At 34.6% G+C, this 16,909-nt stretch overlaps 1 protein-coding gene across 1 annotated transcript; it reads left to right on the forward strand.

The window, feature by feature from the left end:
- The first annotated feature begins 665 nt into the window (after positions 1 to 665).
- SLC46A3 (solute carrier family 46 member 3) lies at positions 666 to 16,909 on the forward strand. Its single transcript, XM_051986522.1, has 6 exons — positions 666 to 752; positions 1,213 to 1,426; positions 4,649 to 5,519; positions 6,742 to 6,825; positions 13,152 to 13,308; positions 15,994 to 16,909. Exons 2-6 carry the CDS (start codon positions 1,232 to 1,234, stop codon positions 16,067 to 16,069), a joined length of 1,383 nt encoding a protein of 460 aa, XP_051842482.1. The 5' UTR covers positions 666 to 752; positions 1,213 to 1,231; the 3' UTR covers positions 16,070 to 16,909.

Here is a 16,909-nt window from a genome sequence, read left to right on the forward strand (position 1 = left end):
ACGTCACTGTCTTTGTCGCCGTCTCCAGCCCGAGGGCGGAAAGGCCGGGGGAAGGTTCTCTGTCGGGCTCTGGTGGAATGGGGCAGAATGAGTGACAGCGGACCTGTGGTAGCCCCGGGGAGAAGAAGGAAGTGAAAAGAGCGAAGGGGAGGGGAGAGCCTCGGGAGGGGCAGGGAGGGAGCCCACTTTAGGTGGGGGCAGAGGAGGGGCGAACTAAACGGCAGGTGAGAAGGAGCCGACCTCACCTGACAACGGGCTGGATCAGCAACTCCTGTCAGGACTTGGCTATACGTGCCAGGTCTTCACTACAAGGGAGACCCCGAGCTGGGACCGACTAAGCAGACCATCCCGCTCAAACCACCACTACCCCCTTCCTGTAATTGTCAGTGCCCCACATTCGGTTCGTTTGGGCGACTAGAGCGGCCCTGAGCGTCCTAGACAGGCTTAGTGGACTAAGAGGAGCCCTGGCTGAGTCCACTTTGGCGGTGTAGACCTGGCCACACAGACCAGCGGCTTCAGGTGAGGCGGCTCGCTTCTCTTCCGCCTCCTCCTCCTGCTCCTTCTCTAGTTGCCCATGACAAGGACCTGCTCGCATCCCGCCTCACCCCAGGGACAGGTGAGTCTTCGGGCTCCCAGAGCAGTTTCCATGAGCGCATCGGGAAGCAGTGGTACTGAGCACCAAAGATGAAACTGGGTCCCTAACACTCCCAGACTCCTGCCTTGCCTGACCAACAGGAAGATTTGAGCTTCAGGTGAGTCTCAACAGTCCTCTTAGCATAGATTTCTCCTGTAAAAAATACTCTTTGATGCGAGGGAATAGCAAATAGGCTAAGGTAAATGTTTGATTGGGCAATAGCTATGCCCCGAAGGGCCCTTGTTATGTTGTGCCATAAAACTAGTGGGTGAATTAATTATTTAAAATTAAAAGCATTTTAAAAACAGGAACATGATGGGTGGCTAGTCTGTGATGTAATTTAGTAAAAGTTGTTTCCAAATATTATTTCTAAAAAGTATTTTCTCCTAAAGATACAGATTCTGAAATCTTCCAATCTACTGAAATTCCTGCTCCTAGATAAAATAACTTCTTCTATAGTCAAATGTCAACTTCCTAAGTTCTCCTTAATATTCCCGCTTTGTTCCACAAAACTTCAACTTCATATTTGCTTTTTTTAAAGTAGTGATTTTACTTATTTTATTTCTTGTTTTCTCCAGAGAATTAAATCAGATCTTCATGATGAAGAAGGTTTTGTTCATAGAACCTGCCATTTTCCTTAGTGCATTTGCGTTGTCTTTGACCAGTCCACTGACAACACAATACATTTATCAAAGGATATGGAAGGAAACAAGCAACTATAGCTATATAGATAATAGCAATATTTCTGAGTGTGAAGCAAATAAAAGCAATCCAATTTATGAACTCCAAAAGGTAAGTAATAAAAAATGGAATAAAAGGTAATCATGAAAATAATCTATAATTATAAATTAACATGTAATAAAGGAGAAAATTTAACTACATACTTTCCATTATCAACAAACATTTGGGAATGTGGGGATTAGAAGTTAGAAAGTGGGGGTGTTGACTCTATGCATGAGCTATTTTGATACAATTTTATATTCCAGAAATCACTTTCCCATCTAAACCTGATGGCACTGCATAATCTGGAAACAAAGTACTATGGCAGTTAGTAGAACTCTTAGGCCATTGTCTAAATAGTCATTGGCTACATCATAGAAATCAATGATTTCTTCCTCAATTTTGTTTCAGAAATGGCTCAATGGAAGAATTTTAAAAGTAGGAAAAACATGGCTAGTATGTCCTGTGTGCCTACACTTGGTATCCAAGAAATTATATTATATATATATATATATCAGACTCTTTGTAAAAAATTTTTAAAAGGAACATTCACTTAATATTTGACATTTGTATTGCATTCATAAACTTGACTCAGACTCAGGAAAGTCTGATTTCAGATCCTGTCTCAGACACATAAGAACTGGGTTACCCTATTCAAATTGGTACAAAAGAAAGACATCTGGGTTTTGTGCCAGAGAACCTGGATTTCTTGAATACTAACTCTGCTCCTTAATTTCTGTCCTGTGACCTTCATGTCTGTCACTTCATTTTCTGGATCCTTCTTTCTTCATCTGTAAATTGAGTAAGTAGGACTAGTTGATATAAAAGTTTCCCTCCAATTTTAAATCTCTATTTCTAAGTTACCTAGCCTTTGTTTGATCATTAATTTTCTCACATATAAAATGAAGACAATAACAGCATCTTTGTCACAGGGTTGCACAAATGCAGCAATGCAAATAATACATACTATGAAACTGTATTACATAAATGTGAATTTCAGCTCAGGAGGTAAAGGTTGGATATATAGACCTGGGAGTTGTCTGTAGGGAGATGGCAATAAAGACTGGGAAAATGGTGTGTGTATGTGTATATGTGTCTTTTTCTTCCTTCCTTTCTATCTTTTTTCTTCTTTCTTTCTCTCTTTCAATATTATACTGAAAGTGAATCTATTAGTACATTTTCCCACTTAGATCTGTCACTCTACATTCTGCCTTCATCTCCTGCCTACTCCAGTAAGTTTCTTTTTTTTTCTTCCTGTCTTTCTTTTTTAATTTCTTTCTCTTTCCCTCCCCTTTTTTGTTTCTTTCTTATTTTCTTCCTACTTTCCTTCCTTCTTCTTTCTTTTTCCTTTCTCTTTTAATACTGTACTGAAAGTAAATCTGTTACTACATTCTCCCGTTCACATTTTGTCACCTTATACCTTATTCCAGTAAGTTTCAGTAATGAAAAATAAAACAAAATAAAATCCCTCATATAAGCAAGCTTTTCACTATTTGCTTGGAATACTAATAAGAAACTATTCTTAAATAGGTCTATTACCAACTTCCCTGACACAACTATTGCAGCTCTTCCCAGGGACTTAAATTGTACTATAAATCTTTGGAACAACCTGATGACAGAAGCTGATTTTTGCCATCTTAGAAACCATTGCCACCTATTTTATCACTCGATTTTGAACATCCTTCCTAGTTTGTAAAATTATTCTGCATAGTTCCCAGTTAAGTAGCGTAGAACTTTCTTTTCTTTTCATTTTGTTCCCCTTAATAATGTTTTTATTATCAGTATTTTGGAAGACTGGCTAAAACATCTTTTTAATCTGTTCATTTCTTTCTGGGTGTGTCCCCTCCATATTTGTCAGTACCCTTCTTAAACACATGTGTCCTTCTCTGGTCTTTTCTAAGTCTCAGCTCTCAGCCTTCTCTGTTCTTGGGCTTCTTGATCTTTCTCCTTCTGCCATTAACTCTCTGTATGTTTCTATTTTTGTTTTGCTTATCTTTTCCATCTTTGCCTATCCTCCCAAAATCTGTGTTTTCCTTAAACTGATAAATATACAAGTACATAATCATTTATACTGAGTAGAGGCCTTATTTAGCATATTTACATTTTTATATCACTATGAAAAACTTTTAAATTCAAGTAGTATTCCACAATTATAGGCTCGTTATCTTCTCTGAAGAAGCATTTTGTTGTTAAGTAGATATGATATTTGGATTCAAAATTCCTACTCTAATGATGATACTGGCAGTAGGGACCTTGGGCAGTCATTCTCAATGCAATGTGAAACAGGTGTGATATTAAATTAGTAGAGTTTCCTCAAGGAGTTCCTTCTACCAATGTAATTATAGGTCTGGATCAAACAAAGCAAAAACAAAATGAAACAAACAATAACTCTAACAAAACCCAAACCTTTTCTATACTTAACCTATATCAAAGGTAATTAAGTCAGAGGTTGAAGCTAATTTGAGGGGGGGGCAGTTTCTATCCTTCATTTAAATTCAATCTCAAGGAAGCTGTATTGATTTTATCTGAAAGAGACAGAGACAGAGATAGGAGAGAGATAGACAGAGAGTGTTATATACATATATACATATATATATATATATGTATGATTTGTAATAATGTTTCTCTACTAAAATGACTCATAGTATCATGATTAGGACCATGAATTTTTAAGAATTATTATAGTACAACATTAATTATGTCTCCCATGCCTGAAATACCTTTCCTCCTTTTCTATACCACTTGATTTCTCTGGCTTCCTTCAAGATAACTCAAATCCCACATTCTGATAGGAGTTTTTTTGTGAGTCCCTATTCTCCTATCCCATTACTAGATCCTTCCTTTCTGAAATTACTTACCAACTACTCTTTCACTATCTTGCTTGTAACTACTTATTGGTCAGTATTATCTCTCCTTATAGAAAGGAATCTCCTTGAGGACAGAGCTTATTGTTTTGCTTTTATTTTTAATTTTCTTTGCATTCCTTGCACTTAATATAGTACCTGGCACATAGTAAGCAATTAAGAAATCCTTTATGATTGATTATTTTTTGACTGAAGGTCTACCATGTTGGAAAGTGTTCACATACTAGCCTGGTGATATCTGCTAATCTGAAGTTCAGATATGGCCACAGATAATGAGTTTTTTGACTATAGGAATCCATTAATGTATTATCTAAGTGTATGTCATTTGCATTAGTTCAAGAGGATGAAATTATGAATCCTTTAAGTTTTAAAGTATACTAATAATACCGATTGATTACATAATTATATTTCTTTTTTTTCTTCTTTATAGGAAGTTCAAAAGAAAGCCTCTCTTTTTAGCCTTCAGATGGACTTAAGTGGTTTGATTCCTGGCATTGTGATTACCTTCATTCTTTTATCCAGCAGTGACCAAAAAGGACGCAAAGGGCCTCTTATTTTGTCTTCTATAGGTGCTCTTGCAAGCAGCATTTGGCTTTGTTTGCTCTCATATTTAGGCTTACCTATCCAACTTTTGATAGCATCCACCTTAATCAGTGCATTTTGTGGTAATTCAACAACTTTTTTGGGAGGATGCTTTGCTTACATAGTTGACCTGTGTAAAGAAGAGAAACAAAAAACTATACGGATAGCCATCATTGACTTAATACTTGGACTTGTTACTGGATTAACAGGACTGTCTTCTGGTTACTTCATCAAAGAACTCGGTTTTGTGTGGTCATATCTTATTACTTCATTGGCTCTAGCCGTTAATTTGATATATATTGTATTTTTTCTTGAGGACCCAATTAGTGTATCTTCATCTCGGGATTCTTCCATGTCATGGAGTAAAAATTTTAAAAGATTATTTTTGAGAGCTTATATGCTTTTTAAAAATACTCCTGGCAAACAAAGGACTTTGCTCTGTTTGCTTCTTTTTACAATGATTACTTATTTCTTTGTAGTAATTGGGTCATCTCCTATATTTATCCTTTATGAACTGAATTCACCTCTCTGCTGGAATGAAGTCTTCATAGGATATGGCTCATCCTTAGCAAGTATATCTTTTTTGACTAGTTTTCTAGGGATATGGATTTTTTCTTACTGTCTTAAAGATATTTACATGGTCTTCATTGGAATTTTTACTACGACGGGAGGAATGGCATTGGCAGTTTTTGCCAAAACAACCCTGATAATGTTGTTAGGTAAGTTTAATTCAGTCCTTTGATACAACCACTGAAAAAGAAAACTTTTATTATAAGATGCCCACTATCTGTATAATAAGGATAGGATTTAAAATGCCAGCAACTCTTTGGAATCAAAACTCAACTGGAGAGGCAAATTATCTACATGTTCTTTAAATAAAGCTCAACAAATAACAAGGTAAATTATCAGTAGATCATTCAATGAATCCATTAGCTGAGGAAGACCTATACTAATCCAAAATTTAAGAAAGAAAAGATTACATTCAATTCATCACCAATTGGACAACTAAAAGAGGACTAATTGAAGAAATTTAAATATATGAACTAATCTTTCATTTCAGGCCTCAAACTTTCAAGAATGCTTGTTTTAGAGCTTTTGTTGTATATTAAAATTGTAGATTACTCCATGCCAATAAGAGTTTGTTCCAAAATTCTTATTGCATTTTTTTGCAGAACCAAAAGTATGTGCATTATGCCTAAAAATCAATTAACAAATATGTAAGGACCTATTATGTGCCTGGCACTATATCTTTTCTTTTGATCTGAAAAAACTGCATTTAAAATTTTCTTGAATTACTGTACATAACAACAAATATGTGGTTGTACCAATATTTACACAAGTCCTAGCTGATACTTAAAATATTAATGATTAGATGATTAATGATAAACGATAAAATAAAAAGAGTCAAAATTTAGAGTTGTTAGGTCTGCATTCAATTCACAGCTTTCTCTGCTGCTCATTATCTCTATGATCTTAGACATGTTATCTAGCTTTCTTGATGCTCAGGTCCTTCATTTGCCAAATGAGAGGCTGGTCCAGATTGTTTGTTTGAACATAAAAGTAACAAGTGGCTTTTAGATGTATTTATTTTTTCAAACCAGACTAACAAACCTAATGCTAGGCACATAGTAGGCCCTTAATAGATATTTACTGATTGTTTTTTAAGCTTAAGATATACACTGATTTCAGTGGAATAACAACTCTGAAACTGTATAGTATGAAACATAGTGGTAGGATGGAAGAGGGAAGTTTGTTTTTAATTATTCACCAGAGATTTACAGTGAGCTAAATCAAGTTAGTCCTAAGGTCAGCAAAATGAGATGCTTTTAGAAGGGGAAGGGAATATACTGCAAGAGAGAGTTTGGTTTGGTTTGGTTTTTAGTTAAATATTCATCAGTTTTCTAAATAAATAAATGACTTTTAATTATTTTTCCCCTCTAGTCAGGATTCCTTTCCTCTTTACCTTCATGCCTTTGTCTGTTCTTCGGTCCATGTTATCAAAAGTGGTTCCTTCTACTGAACAAGGTAAGTTTAATATATGAAAGAGATAAATTGTTCTCACTGTTTAGAGATCTGGGATTCCAGATGACAAAGAATCAGTTTATACTTCCTCATGCTCTCCATGGCTTTTAGTTTGGATTTATCGTTTTGTTACAACCAAACTACATTTTAATCAAGTGGAAAACTGTTAGGGAGACCCATGAAGGCTCTCTATTGGGGGAAGGAAGAGGAGGAAATTTATGGACCTGCAATTTGACTTCTTAAACTGCTATGTCTTGACCCTTGATGGGAATCACATAACTGAACATGAAATTATGATTATCAGTAAATGTTTGGTTTGTTTACCTATTTTGTATACCTATGTATGCATAAACATTTCTCAGGCAAAAAGGGTCTCAAATAAAAAAAGTTTTAAGAAACCCTGGTTTAGATAACTTCCATGAAAAAACTTCCTCTACTCTAGCAGTTCCTCAACTGTCGTATAGTTTATAAAAACTGCCCTACAATGTATGAAGTTTTCAGAGGTAAAGTGATTTGTTCATAGCCCTATATAGATAGCACGTGTCTGAGGAAGCACTTGAACCCAGGTCTTTGTGGTCCTAAGACCAGCTGCATATATGTGAAAATAGTATGACATGGTAGATAGGAACTTGACTTTGAGTTAGGAAAATCTGTCTTCATGCCCTGCCTATGACACCTACCAGCCATTTGAACCCAGTGGCCAAATCACTTCTCAGTGCCCCAACCAACTCTCTAAGGTGGATGGTATTGACCTACTGAAATAGAAAGAGCTTTATCAAATGATTAAATTATCAGCCTGATTTAGCTATAATATTTCTTGGAGTTTTAATGTGGGGGTTCTTTTAGGAAGTGATTGGTGAATTCTTTCAGTAACCATTTTATCCTCTGGTTCTGCCACAGGCCAGTTTTCCTTGATGATTTCTTGAAAGATGATGTCTTTTTTTCCCCATCATGGTTTTCAGGTAGTCCAATAATTCTTAAATTGTCTCTCCTGGATCTATTTTCTTTTTTTCTTTTATATTTTTAGTCTATTTTTATATTTTATATTTTCTTCTATTTTTTCTTTTTTCTTTTTTTGTTTTAACGATTCTTGATGCCTTGAGTCATGCATTTGTTCAGTTCTAATTTTTAGTGCATTTTCTTTAGTTAGCTTTTTTATTTCCTTTTGCATTTGACCAGTTGTACTTTTGAAGGCATTGTTTTGTTCATTGAATGTTTTTTCCATTACAAATTCTATTTTTAAGGAGTTATTCTCTTAAGTATATTTTTTCCCATTTCACCAAATATATTTTTTACATGTTTTCTTCAGTCAGTTTCTGTGTTTTCTTTTCCAAACTCTCCCACAAAGCTATCATTTCCTTTTCCCATTTTTCTTTCAATTCTCTTTTAACATACTTTTTGAATTCTTCCAAGAAAGCCTTTTGAGTTCTAGTTCATAATCCCCTTTGAGGCTTCATCTGGAGGCATTTTTGCCTTTAGTGACCTCAGGGTGTGGGATCTGTTTTTCCTTGTCTTTATGATAGTTATCTATGGTCAGACCTTTTTTTTTGCTTTTTTGCTCATTTTTAAAGGTTGAAGTCTGATCCTAGGGCATAGGGAAGGTTGCCCTGAGCTTCTTCTACAGGGTGATGGGGGCTTCATGCTGCACTGGTGCTGGTGCTGCAGGCTTCTCTCCTGCACTGGATGGGTCTGGCCAAGTGCCACTGATATGCTGGGATTCATAGCTCACTTTGCTTTCTGTACTTGTATGGGAGGTTTCACATCTAGTCTGCTGATTTCACTGTCTTTGTGAACCAGGATAGAGTAGCCAGTGCTGCTGTATTTTGGCTAAGAGCCTGCCCCTAGATTCCAAGCAGGGCCTCTCCACCCTGGGCCTCCCTACACCATGCCTGAGTTGTGCCAGGCCTATGCTGTGCTGCATTCCCCATCACCCAATTGAGACAGACCTTTCCTGAAGTTTTTCCAAAATATCTTATGCTGAAAAATTGTTACACTCCAAATATTTGTGAAGTCTCTGAAATGTTTCATTCCTCCTTATATGAAAAAGTTAGTTTTTGTGAAAATGTTGTGACTTTAAATTAAACAGCAGGGAGGAAAGGAATGTTACCTACAGGTAACATGCTCTCAATATATCCCCAAGATTTCATGGATCACGATCATGTTAAAGAACAAAAAAGTCAGAAAACAGACCATAGTGGTTATTGTGGGATTGCTGGGCACAAGATTGCAAGGGGAACTCAAACAAGGTTCCCTGGATTAGCTACTGTCCAAGGTCAGCTGTGTGTTCCCTTCGTGTCTTCTTAGTCAGTATCTAATACATTCTAGCACTGAAGTGCCCCTCAACTACAGGAAAAATACAGTAAAACACTTCTCCACTGATGTTACTGACTTTTTAAAAAACATTTTACTTGATGGTTAGTATTCTGGTGCTGCTTTTGCTGCCTAGAGAAGTTCTTCAACATATAACAGCTACACACATGTGGCATGCTTTCTGACCCATTTCCCATCAAAAATTGAGTCCAAAACAAATGTATAATAATTGACCTAATGTTCTTCAATCTACTCTGCCTAGTAATATTTATGAATGCAGCTAGGCATCTAGAAGTTGTTAGAAAATGTTTTCAAGCAACTGAGGAAACTTTCTTCCTTATCAGCTGATTCAAGGAATCATCATCATATATATATATGTACATATATATATAAAATATAAAATAAGTAACTGGACTTTTGAATTGTATCATGTAATAATAATACCTGAAATTTTTGTTGAATTGTTTCAGTTAAAGCTGATCTTCATGACTCATTTTGGGGGGGTTTCTTGGCAAATATATTTGAATACTTTATTTCCTTGTCAAGCTCATTTTATATATGAAGAAAATGAGGTAAAAAGGGTTAAGTGACTTGCCCACAGTTACAGTCAGTAAGTGTCTGACATTAGATTTGAATTCAGGTCTTCCTGACTCCAATCTTGGCAAGTTATCCACTGTGCCACCTGCATTTGACATTTACACATCACTTAAAGGATTGACAATTGTGTTATTTACATTATCTAATGAGTCCCAGAACAACTCTTTGGGTTAGGTACTATAAGTATTATTGTCCATATTTTACAGATGAGAAAACTAGGTTTCAGAGAGGATTGATGAATTGTCTATACATAGCAAATACCATGCTACTTTTATTAAACAGATGTGTAAATGATCCTGAGTCGGTTTACCAAGTAGGTGCAATGAATTCTGAGGACCTGATTAGAATCTCTCATTTAAAAATGGGAGCTAGAGGAAATATAGGTTGTTGTTGTTCAGTTGTGTCCAACTCTTCCTGACCCTGTGGACAGCTTAGTCTGTAGGATTTTCTTTATCAAACTATGAAGGTGGTTTGCCATTTCCTTTCCCAGTGGATTAGGCAAACATAGCTTAAGTGACTTGACCAGGGTCATACAATTAATAAATGTCTTAAGTCACATTTGAATTCAGGTCTTCCTGACTCCAAGCCTAGCATTCTTATATACTGAGTAGATAGCTGCCTCTTAAGTATGGAATTTAATTTTACCTCCTGAAAACAGCTGTGTGTGTGTGTGTGTGTATGTGTGTGTATATGAGTGTGAGAGACACAGAGAGAGATACATTTGTAAAAATAATCAAGATACAATAATAAAGGTTATTTTTCTGTTTTTTTAATAGTTCTTTAAACCTGCCTTGTGCCAGGTATAAATAACTTGGATGTCATGTAAAAGCCATTGGTAAACAGAAGTTAACCCACATTTTAAGAGATGTTGAATAACTAAAAATAATCTCCTCCCATCTATAAATCCACGTGAATTTGTTCCAGTTTTATTGTTGCTGTTAGTCAACAAGATTTATTAAGCACTTACTTTGTAGCAGGCTCTGTATTAAATATTGGGGATTCCAAGAAAGACAAAAATAGTCCCCACAAGGGGACCACATTCTAAAGGGGAAGACAACATGTAAATAACTAGGTACACATGAAATATAAAGGATGACAATGATATTGTAAACCTGAGTGACTGGGGGTGGGAGTTGAGGGGAGAGATAAATTCTGTTTTGTACATATTTAGTTTGAGATAGCTCTGGGATATTCATTTGGAAATTCCCTTTAGGCAGTTGGCAATACCAGGCTTGTACCTAGGAGATTAGAAATGGATAAATCTGGGAATTCTCTGAATAGAGATGATAACTGAACTGGAGCTTATTAGATCACCAAGGCAGATAGTATAAAGAGAAAAGAGAAGAGTCTTAAGAGACACATTCCACCCTGCCCCTGCCATTTCATAATGCTCTGTACAATTTCTGAAGAGATTGATAACTGTTAGCAGGAGAATTAGGGTTTACTGAATAAGTAGTCAATATTTCCCACTGGCATATAGTAAGCTCTTAAAAAACCTTTGTTGCTTTAACTTGACTTCCTAGAGTGAAGAAAAAAGAACCCAGGATAATTTTAAGATTATTATTGTAAACTAATTTGCTATATATTTTACACTATATAAGTTATTGGAATAACTTGGCATCTGAGATGTTTTTTACAATGCTTTATGAAATGTGGCATTATAAAATAGATTTATTTGAGGATCTACTCTAGGGAGAATTTATTAAGCTTCTACTTTTACTACAAATAGAAGAGTAGACAGTGCTAAGCAGAGTCAAGAAGATTCATCTTCTTGAATTCAAATCTGTTTTATATACTCACTAGCTGGGTGATGCTAGGTAAGTCATTTAACTATCTCATTTTCCCTCATCTGTAAAATGAGTTAGAGAAGAAAATGACATACCACTCCAGTATCTTTGCCAAGAAGTAGGGTCACAAAGAGTCAGACATGATTGAACAACAAAAATTTTTACTACTTGCCAAATTATTTGGATTTTTTTCCTTTGTTTCATGGGCTAGCAATATAGTGGTATATAAAATTGGTATGAAAATCAAACATTTATTGATAATAAATTGTAAAGAAATTTACTTTAAAACAATTCCAATTCTTTGGTATACATATAATTTTAACATTTATTAAAGATAAAAACAAATTTGCATACTAATGAGATAGATGTGCTGGTTTATTTTTACATAAAGAATTAAATATTTTCATTTTTGATACTGCAGGATACAGAACATCTTCAACATTTTTAATCTCTATATTCATATTTTGCGGCCTCCCCCATTCAGTTGCATAACTTTATTTGGGGTTTCAATCTATAGTTTAAGAAGCTTTGTCTCATACTATACCTCATTTACTATAATCAAGCAAATGCATTAATGGGACATACTTTGTTGGGGAAGAAGAACATTTTGTTCTTTTAGAATAGCTAACAAACAAAAGCCCAGGAAGGTTCCTGGTCTTCCATATAACTTTCAGCCAACTGTGTTACTGTAAAAATGTGGTCTACTATTGAATATCTTGGATAGATTAATATTTTGTAGAGATAGGAAAGTAGGCACATTTTTATTGTTTCAATTGCTTTTTATGGGGGGAAGGTAATGGAGTCTTAAACTATTTCCAATTGTTTGTTACACACTACCCTTTCAATACCTCAAGAATTGACCACTTAGAAGTTTTTAATAACTTGTGCCTCTCCCATGGACTCCACCTGTACATCCTTGGTCTAGGTCATCTTTGTCTTATTTAGTGTCATTTCTACTTCTCATTGTAGAACACTAAAAGTATTGGGAAGTTAGGATCCAAATGTGATACTGACATTCATGGGAAAAAAGTTTGTTATGGAAATATTTGTAGATTTTATTCATTTATGTCTGTTTTTGTTTTCCTTTATAAATACTTAATCCTTAAATTAGATACTTCAGGAAGGGAAATCTGCTTTTGAGACCACTAGGATTTTGCTGGCTAGAGATAGAAAAATATTTTAATAAAAGTCACATCAGCTTCATCAGTTAATAAATGGCAGAAATGGGATTCAGAATGTGTGCTTGGAGGTTTGAGGCAGGTGATAAGGATAAGGATGTGGAATTGGAGAAGCAAAGAAAAATAATCTACTTATTTTGTAATTTTTCAGGAAAGCAGCTGTTCAAACTAAAAAGCTATGATCAAATTTATGACTTAAGAATTTTGGCTATTTTAATAACTATCCATGCTAACATGACTTTCAAAGATAAACCTACTTTGTATGAAATCCTTCTTTAGTGAAAAGCATCATAGCAACATTTATGGTGTTTATGAGAGTTTAATGATCTAAAAGATGCTAAAATCAAGGAATTCAGTAGGTAATTGGACTAGATATTTTCTGATCCCTTTCTGAACAATTTCATCCCACTGAATATATCCTTTCAATGCAGTCATTTGTTTTTTTTTTTTTCCCCAGGTACCTTGTTTGCTTGTATTGCTTTCTTGGAGACGCTGGTTGGAGTTATTGCAGTTTCTGCTTTTAATGGCATTTATTCGGCCACTGTTGCTTGGTTTTCAGGATTCACTTTTCTGCTCTCAGCTGGCCTTTTATTAATTCCAGGAATCAGTCTATGGTATGTCAATATTTAAAAATTGTTTAAGAATATGAAATTCAGAATAAGAATGTTAAAGTCTTTTGACCTAGACTATCAATTAATTCACATAATTTGCACAAATTATGTATTACAGTATACCCTTCTCAAGAATTTTTAGCTTTAATAAAATTTGTAATTTTAGAATGGAAGAGAAAAGATTAAGACATAGATGTCAAAGATAATAGTAGAAAGAAAAATATGGGGGACACAAATAAGTTAACTATCATCACCTTAAATATAGTAAAAATTATTTGATATTTTAAAACCATAGGAAAGAAGTTCAATACCTGATTCAACCTTTGACAAATCTTTTAAGCTTCCATCACTACAATTTCCCTTCTGTGAAATAAGGAGGTTGGAATTTTAATTCTGTTTTGAATATGCTACTCTTAAGGATATTGATTTCATAGAAAATATTTCAAATAATATCCCCAGCCTGGATTCTTGACTAAATTTAAAAAAACAGATAGTTCACTGGGCAGGCTATCAGGAGACCTGAATTTTCTTTCAAGATCAAGCATTAGTGGATTTCTACAAAGTATTATCTTTATATTTGAATATTAAAAAAAAGAGTAATAGATTTAGTTATAAGACCCTTAGACCACCACTGAATCCAACTCCTTCAATTTATAAATGAAGAAGTATAAAGCAGTTAAGGGACTCACCAATGGTCACACAGTTAGTAGGATGTAATGTTGGAGGGGGGAATTTGAAGTTCTGTCTTCTTGACTCCAGATTCAGTGTCCTATACCCTACATACATAAATCCTACATAATGAGAAATTGTTGAAGAATCAAGATCAGAAGGATGAACATAAAAGTAGATTTATATTTCCTTTTGTTTTCCAGATACTCCAAATCATCTATCATCTGGATAAGTGACAGCTAGAAAAGGAGAGACGAGACTATAGTATTATTGATATCCAATGTAGTTTAAAAACAGATATAAAGTCACACTATAACATGGACTTAGAAAATCAATTAAAGAAGTATAGCTATGTGTAGATCTATAGATATGTATTATTTATATATGTGTATGTATATATATGTATGTATGCATATTTTTGTATGAAATCCCTCTTTAGTGAAAAGCATCATAGCAACATTTATGAGAGTTTAATGATGTAAAAGATTCTAAAATCAAGGAATTCAGTAGGTAATTGGACTAGATATTTTGTGATCCATTTCTGAATAATTTCACCCCATTACATACATTCTTTCAATGCAGTTATTTGTTTTTTCTCCAGGAACCTTGTTTGCTTGTATATTTGTCATACTATATTCAGAGAATTGAACTAGACAGTAAGCTGGCTCTTCTCCACTGGAAGTGGTGGATAATTTGGCAGAAATGTACATGGGATGTGACATTTATAAGAAAGGGAAGCCAATAATTAGAATCATGTTCTAGGATTTTCTTTTTTTCCCCTGAAATCTGTAGTTTTTAGAGGGCAGGCAACATGCTTCTTGTGTTCTGGCTTACTAGACAAAAATCCTGGACGGGTTCTTGATTATTGAAATATTGTTTAGTTGTTTTCAGTAGTGTTCAACTTATTGTGACCCCACTTGGGATTTTCTTAGCAAAGATACTAGAGTGGCTTGCCATTTTCTTCTCCAGACCATTTTACAGTTGAGGAAACTGAGGCAGAGTTAAATGACTTGCCAGGGTCAGATATCTACTAAGTGTCTGAAGCCAAATTTGAACTCTGATTTTCCTGATTCCAGATCTGGAACTCCACCCATTTTGCCACATAGACACCCAACTGACAATTGGTTTAAAAAACATTAAAATTTTCCTCAGTTTCATTGGAAATGACTCTAATTGGAAGTCATTTTTCTTTCTATGATGATGTATTTTTATTTTGTTAAACATTCCCCAATTACATTTTAAATTTTTTTACATTTAATTTTTATTTTTTCTCCCTTACATGTAAATAAAATTATTTTTTTAATTGAGCTCCAAATCCTCTCTTCTTCCCTTCTCCCAGTAAGAAGGCAATTTGATATAGATTCAACATGTGTAGTCATGCAAAATGTTTCCATATTAACTGTTGAAAACTTTAAATACATGACATAGAAGCCATCTATATCAATAATCTATGGAGTCTTACCTAAAGATGAGATCAATGAAAAAGGTTTCCTGAAGTTTTTTAACCCCTACAAAGCTAAAATGTGCTTATTAAACTAAGTGTTAGGGATGCTCAGATGGAAAATAAAAGTTGAACCAGCTCTTCTGTCAAAGTGGACATGTAATGAATGGAGGATAAGAGGGTTTTACATTTGGAACTTGAAAGGAACTTAGAAATCATTGAACCCAACTACTACATTTTGCAGATGAGGAAACTAAACTCTAGGCTCACAGACATTTTTTAAGTCACCCAGTAGGATGGGATTTGAATCCAAGTCTTTTAAGTCCTAGTCCTCTATTCTATCCATCTTCCTTCCTTCCTTCCTATTTCATATATGAACCTTCTTTCATTTTCCCCCAAGATAGTGTCATTTTGAATAAAATATAGTTAACTATGTATGCCTCTATACTGAATAACTTCATAAGATTTTTGACTAGGATAGGTGGAATGTCAATTCTTGAAAGACTCAGTGGATTGTTTTATTTATTTGAAAACCTTTTGTTCATTCATTTATTCATTCGCTTTTTTTGTTTTTGCAGTGTTATAATGTGTACTAGTTGGGATGAAGAAGACCGTGCACTCCTTATAGAAGAATCCAGGGAAGATGTCAACTGAACCACTATGATTTTTTACTTATTCATTAGTATTGTCATATGCTCTACCTCTACACTAAATGAAGCGTTGGAGCATATAGTTCTCTACCACACTGTTAACTTGCTGTTCATTAGAAAATAAGTCCCTATCAATCTGGGACCATGTTTTCATTTTGCACTAATTTTTATGGGATGCTATCTATATACATTGAGCACTTAGTATTATAGTGATGCTTACAATGATGCTTTAATACCAATACAGGGATGGAATTTTTCAATGAGCTGCTGCTGCTGCTTTTTAAAAAATATATATTAAAAAAGGGATGTAAAACATAAGGGCCCAAAGAAGCCACCAAAACCCCAAATTGTGAATTCCAATCCAGTGATGTCAGTGTTCATCTCCTGAACAAATATATGCCATCTCTGTACCTTGGGCTTTTCATCTGTGTTGTTTATAAGGCAATACTGGCCTATCTCTCAGGGATATTTAGATGAATAATTAATGAAAATAATAAAATAATGTGACATAGCAGCATATTCAGTACCTGCTATGATGTTTTATACTGATCTTAACAAATATTTATTGAATTTGTTTCTATTGGCAGTTACAATTAGGAACAAAATCACCCCTAAAATTAGCTATGGTTATGTTATGGCTAACCCAAATTTGGTTGTTAAATCCAAAATTGACAAGCTTTCTGTGCACTATGGTATTTAAATTTTTTTTCCAAAAGTATGTTTTATTAATAATCTTGATTATACTTCTAATTTTGCATATAGGAATGCTTTGAAAATAGAAATGTGGGCTTGTAAAATAAATTTTTAAAGCATTTTGAAAAATAAATTGAAAAATGTGAAGTAA

The sequence above is a fragment of the Antechinus flavipes genome, chromosome 3 (assembly GCF_016432865.1).
Source record: "Antechinus flavipes isolate AdamAnt ecotype Samford, QLD, Australia chromosome 3, AdamAnt_v2, whole genome shotgun sequence".
In the NCBI taxonomy this organism is placed as follows: domain Eukaryota; kingdom Metazoa; phylum Chordata; class Mammalia; order Dasyuromorphia; family Dasyuridae; genus Antechinus; species Antechinus flavipes.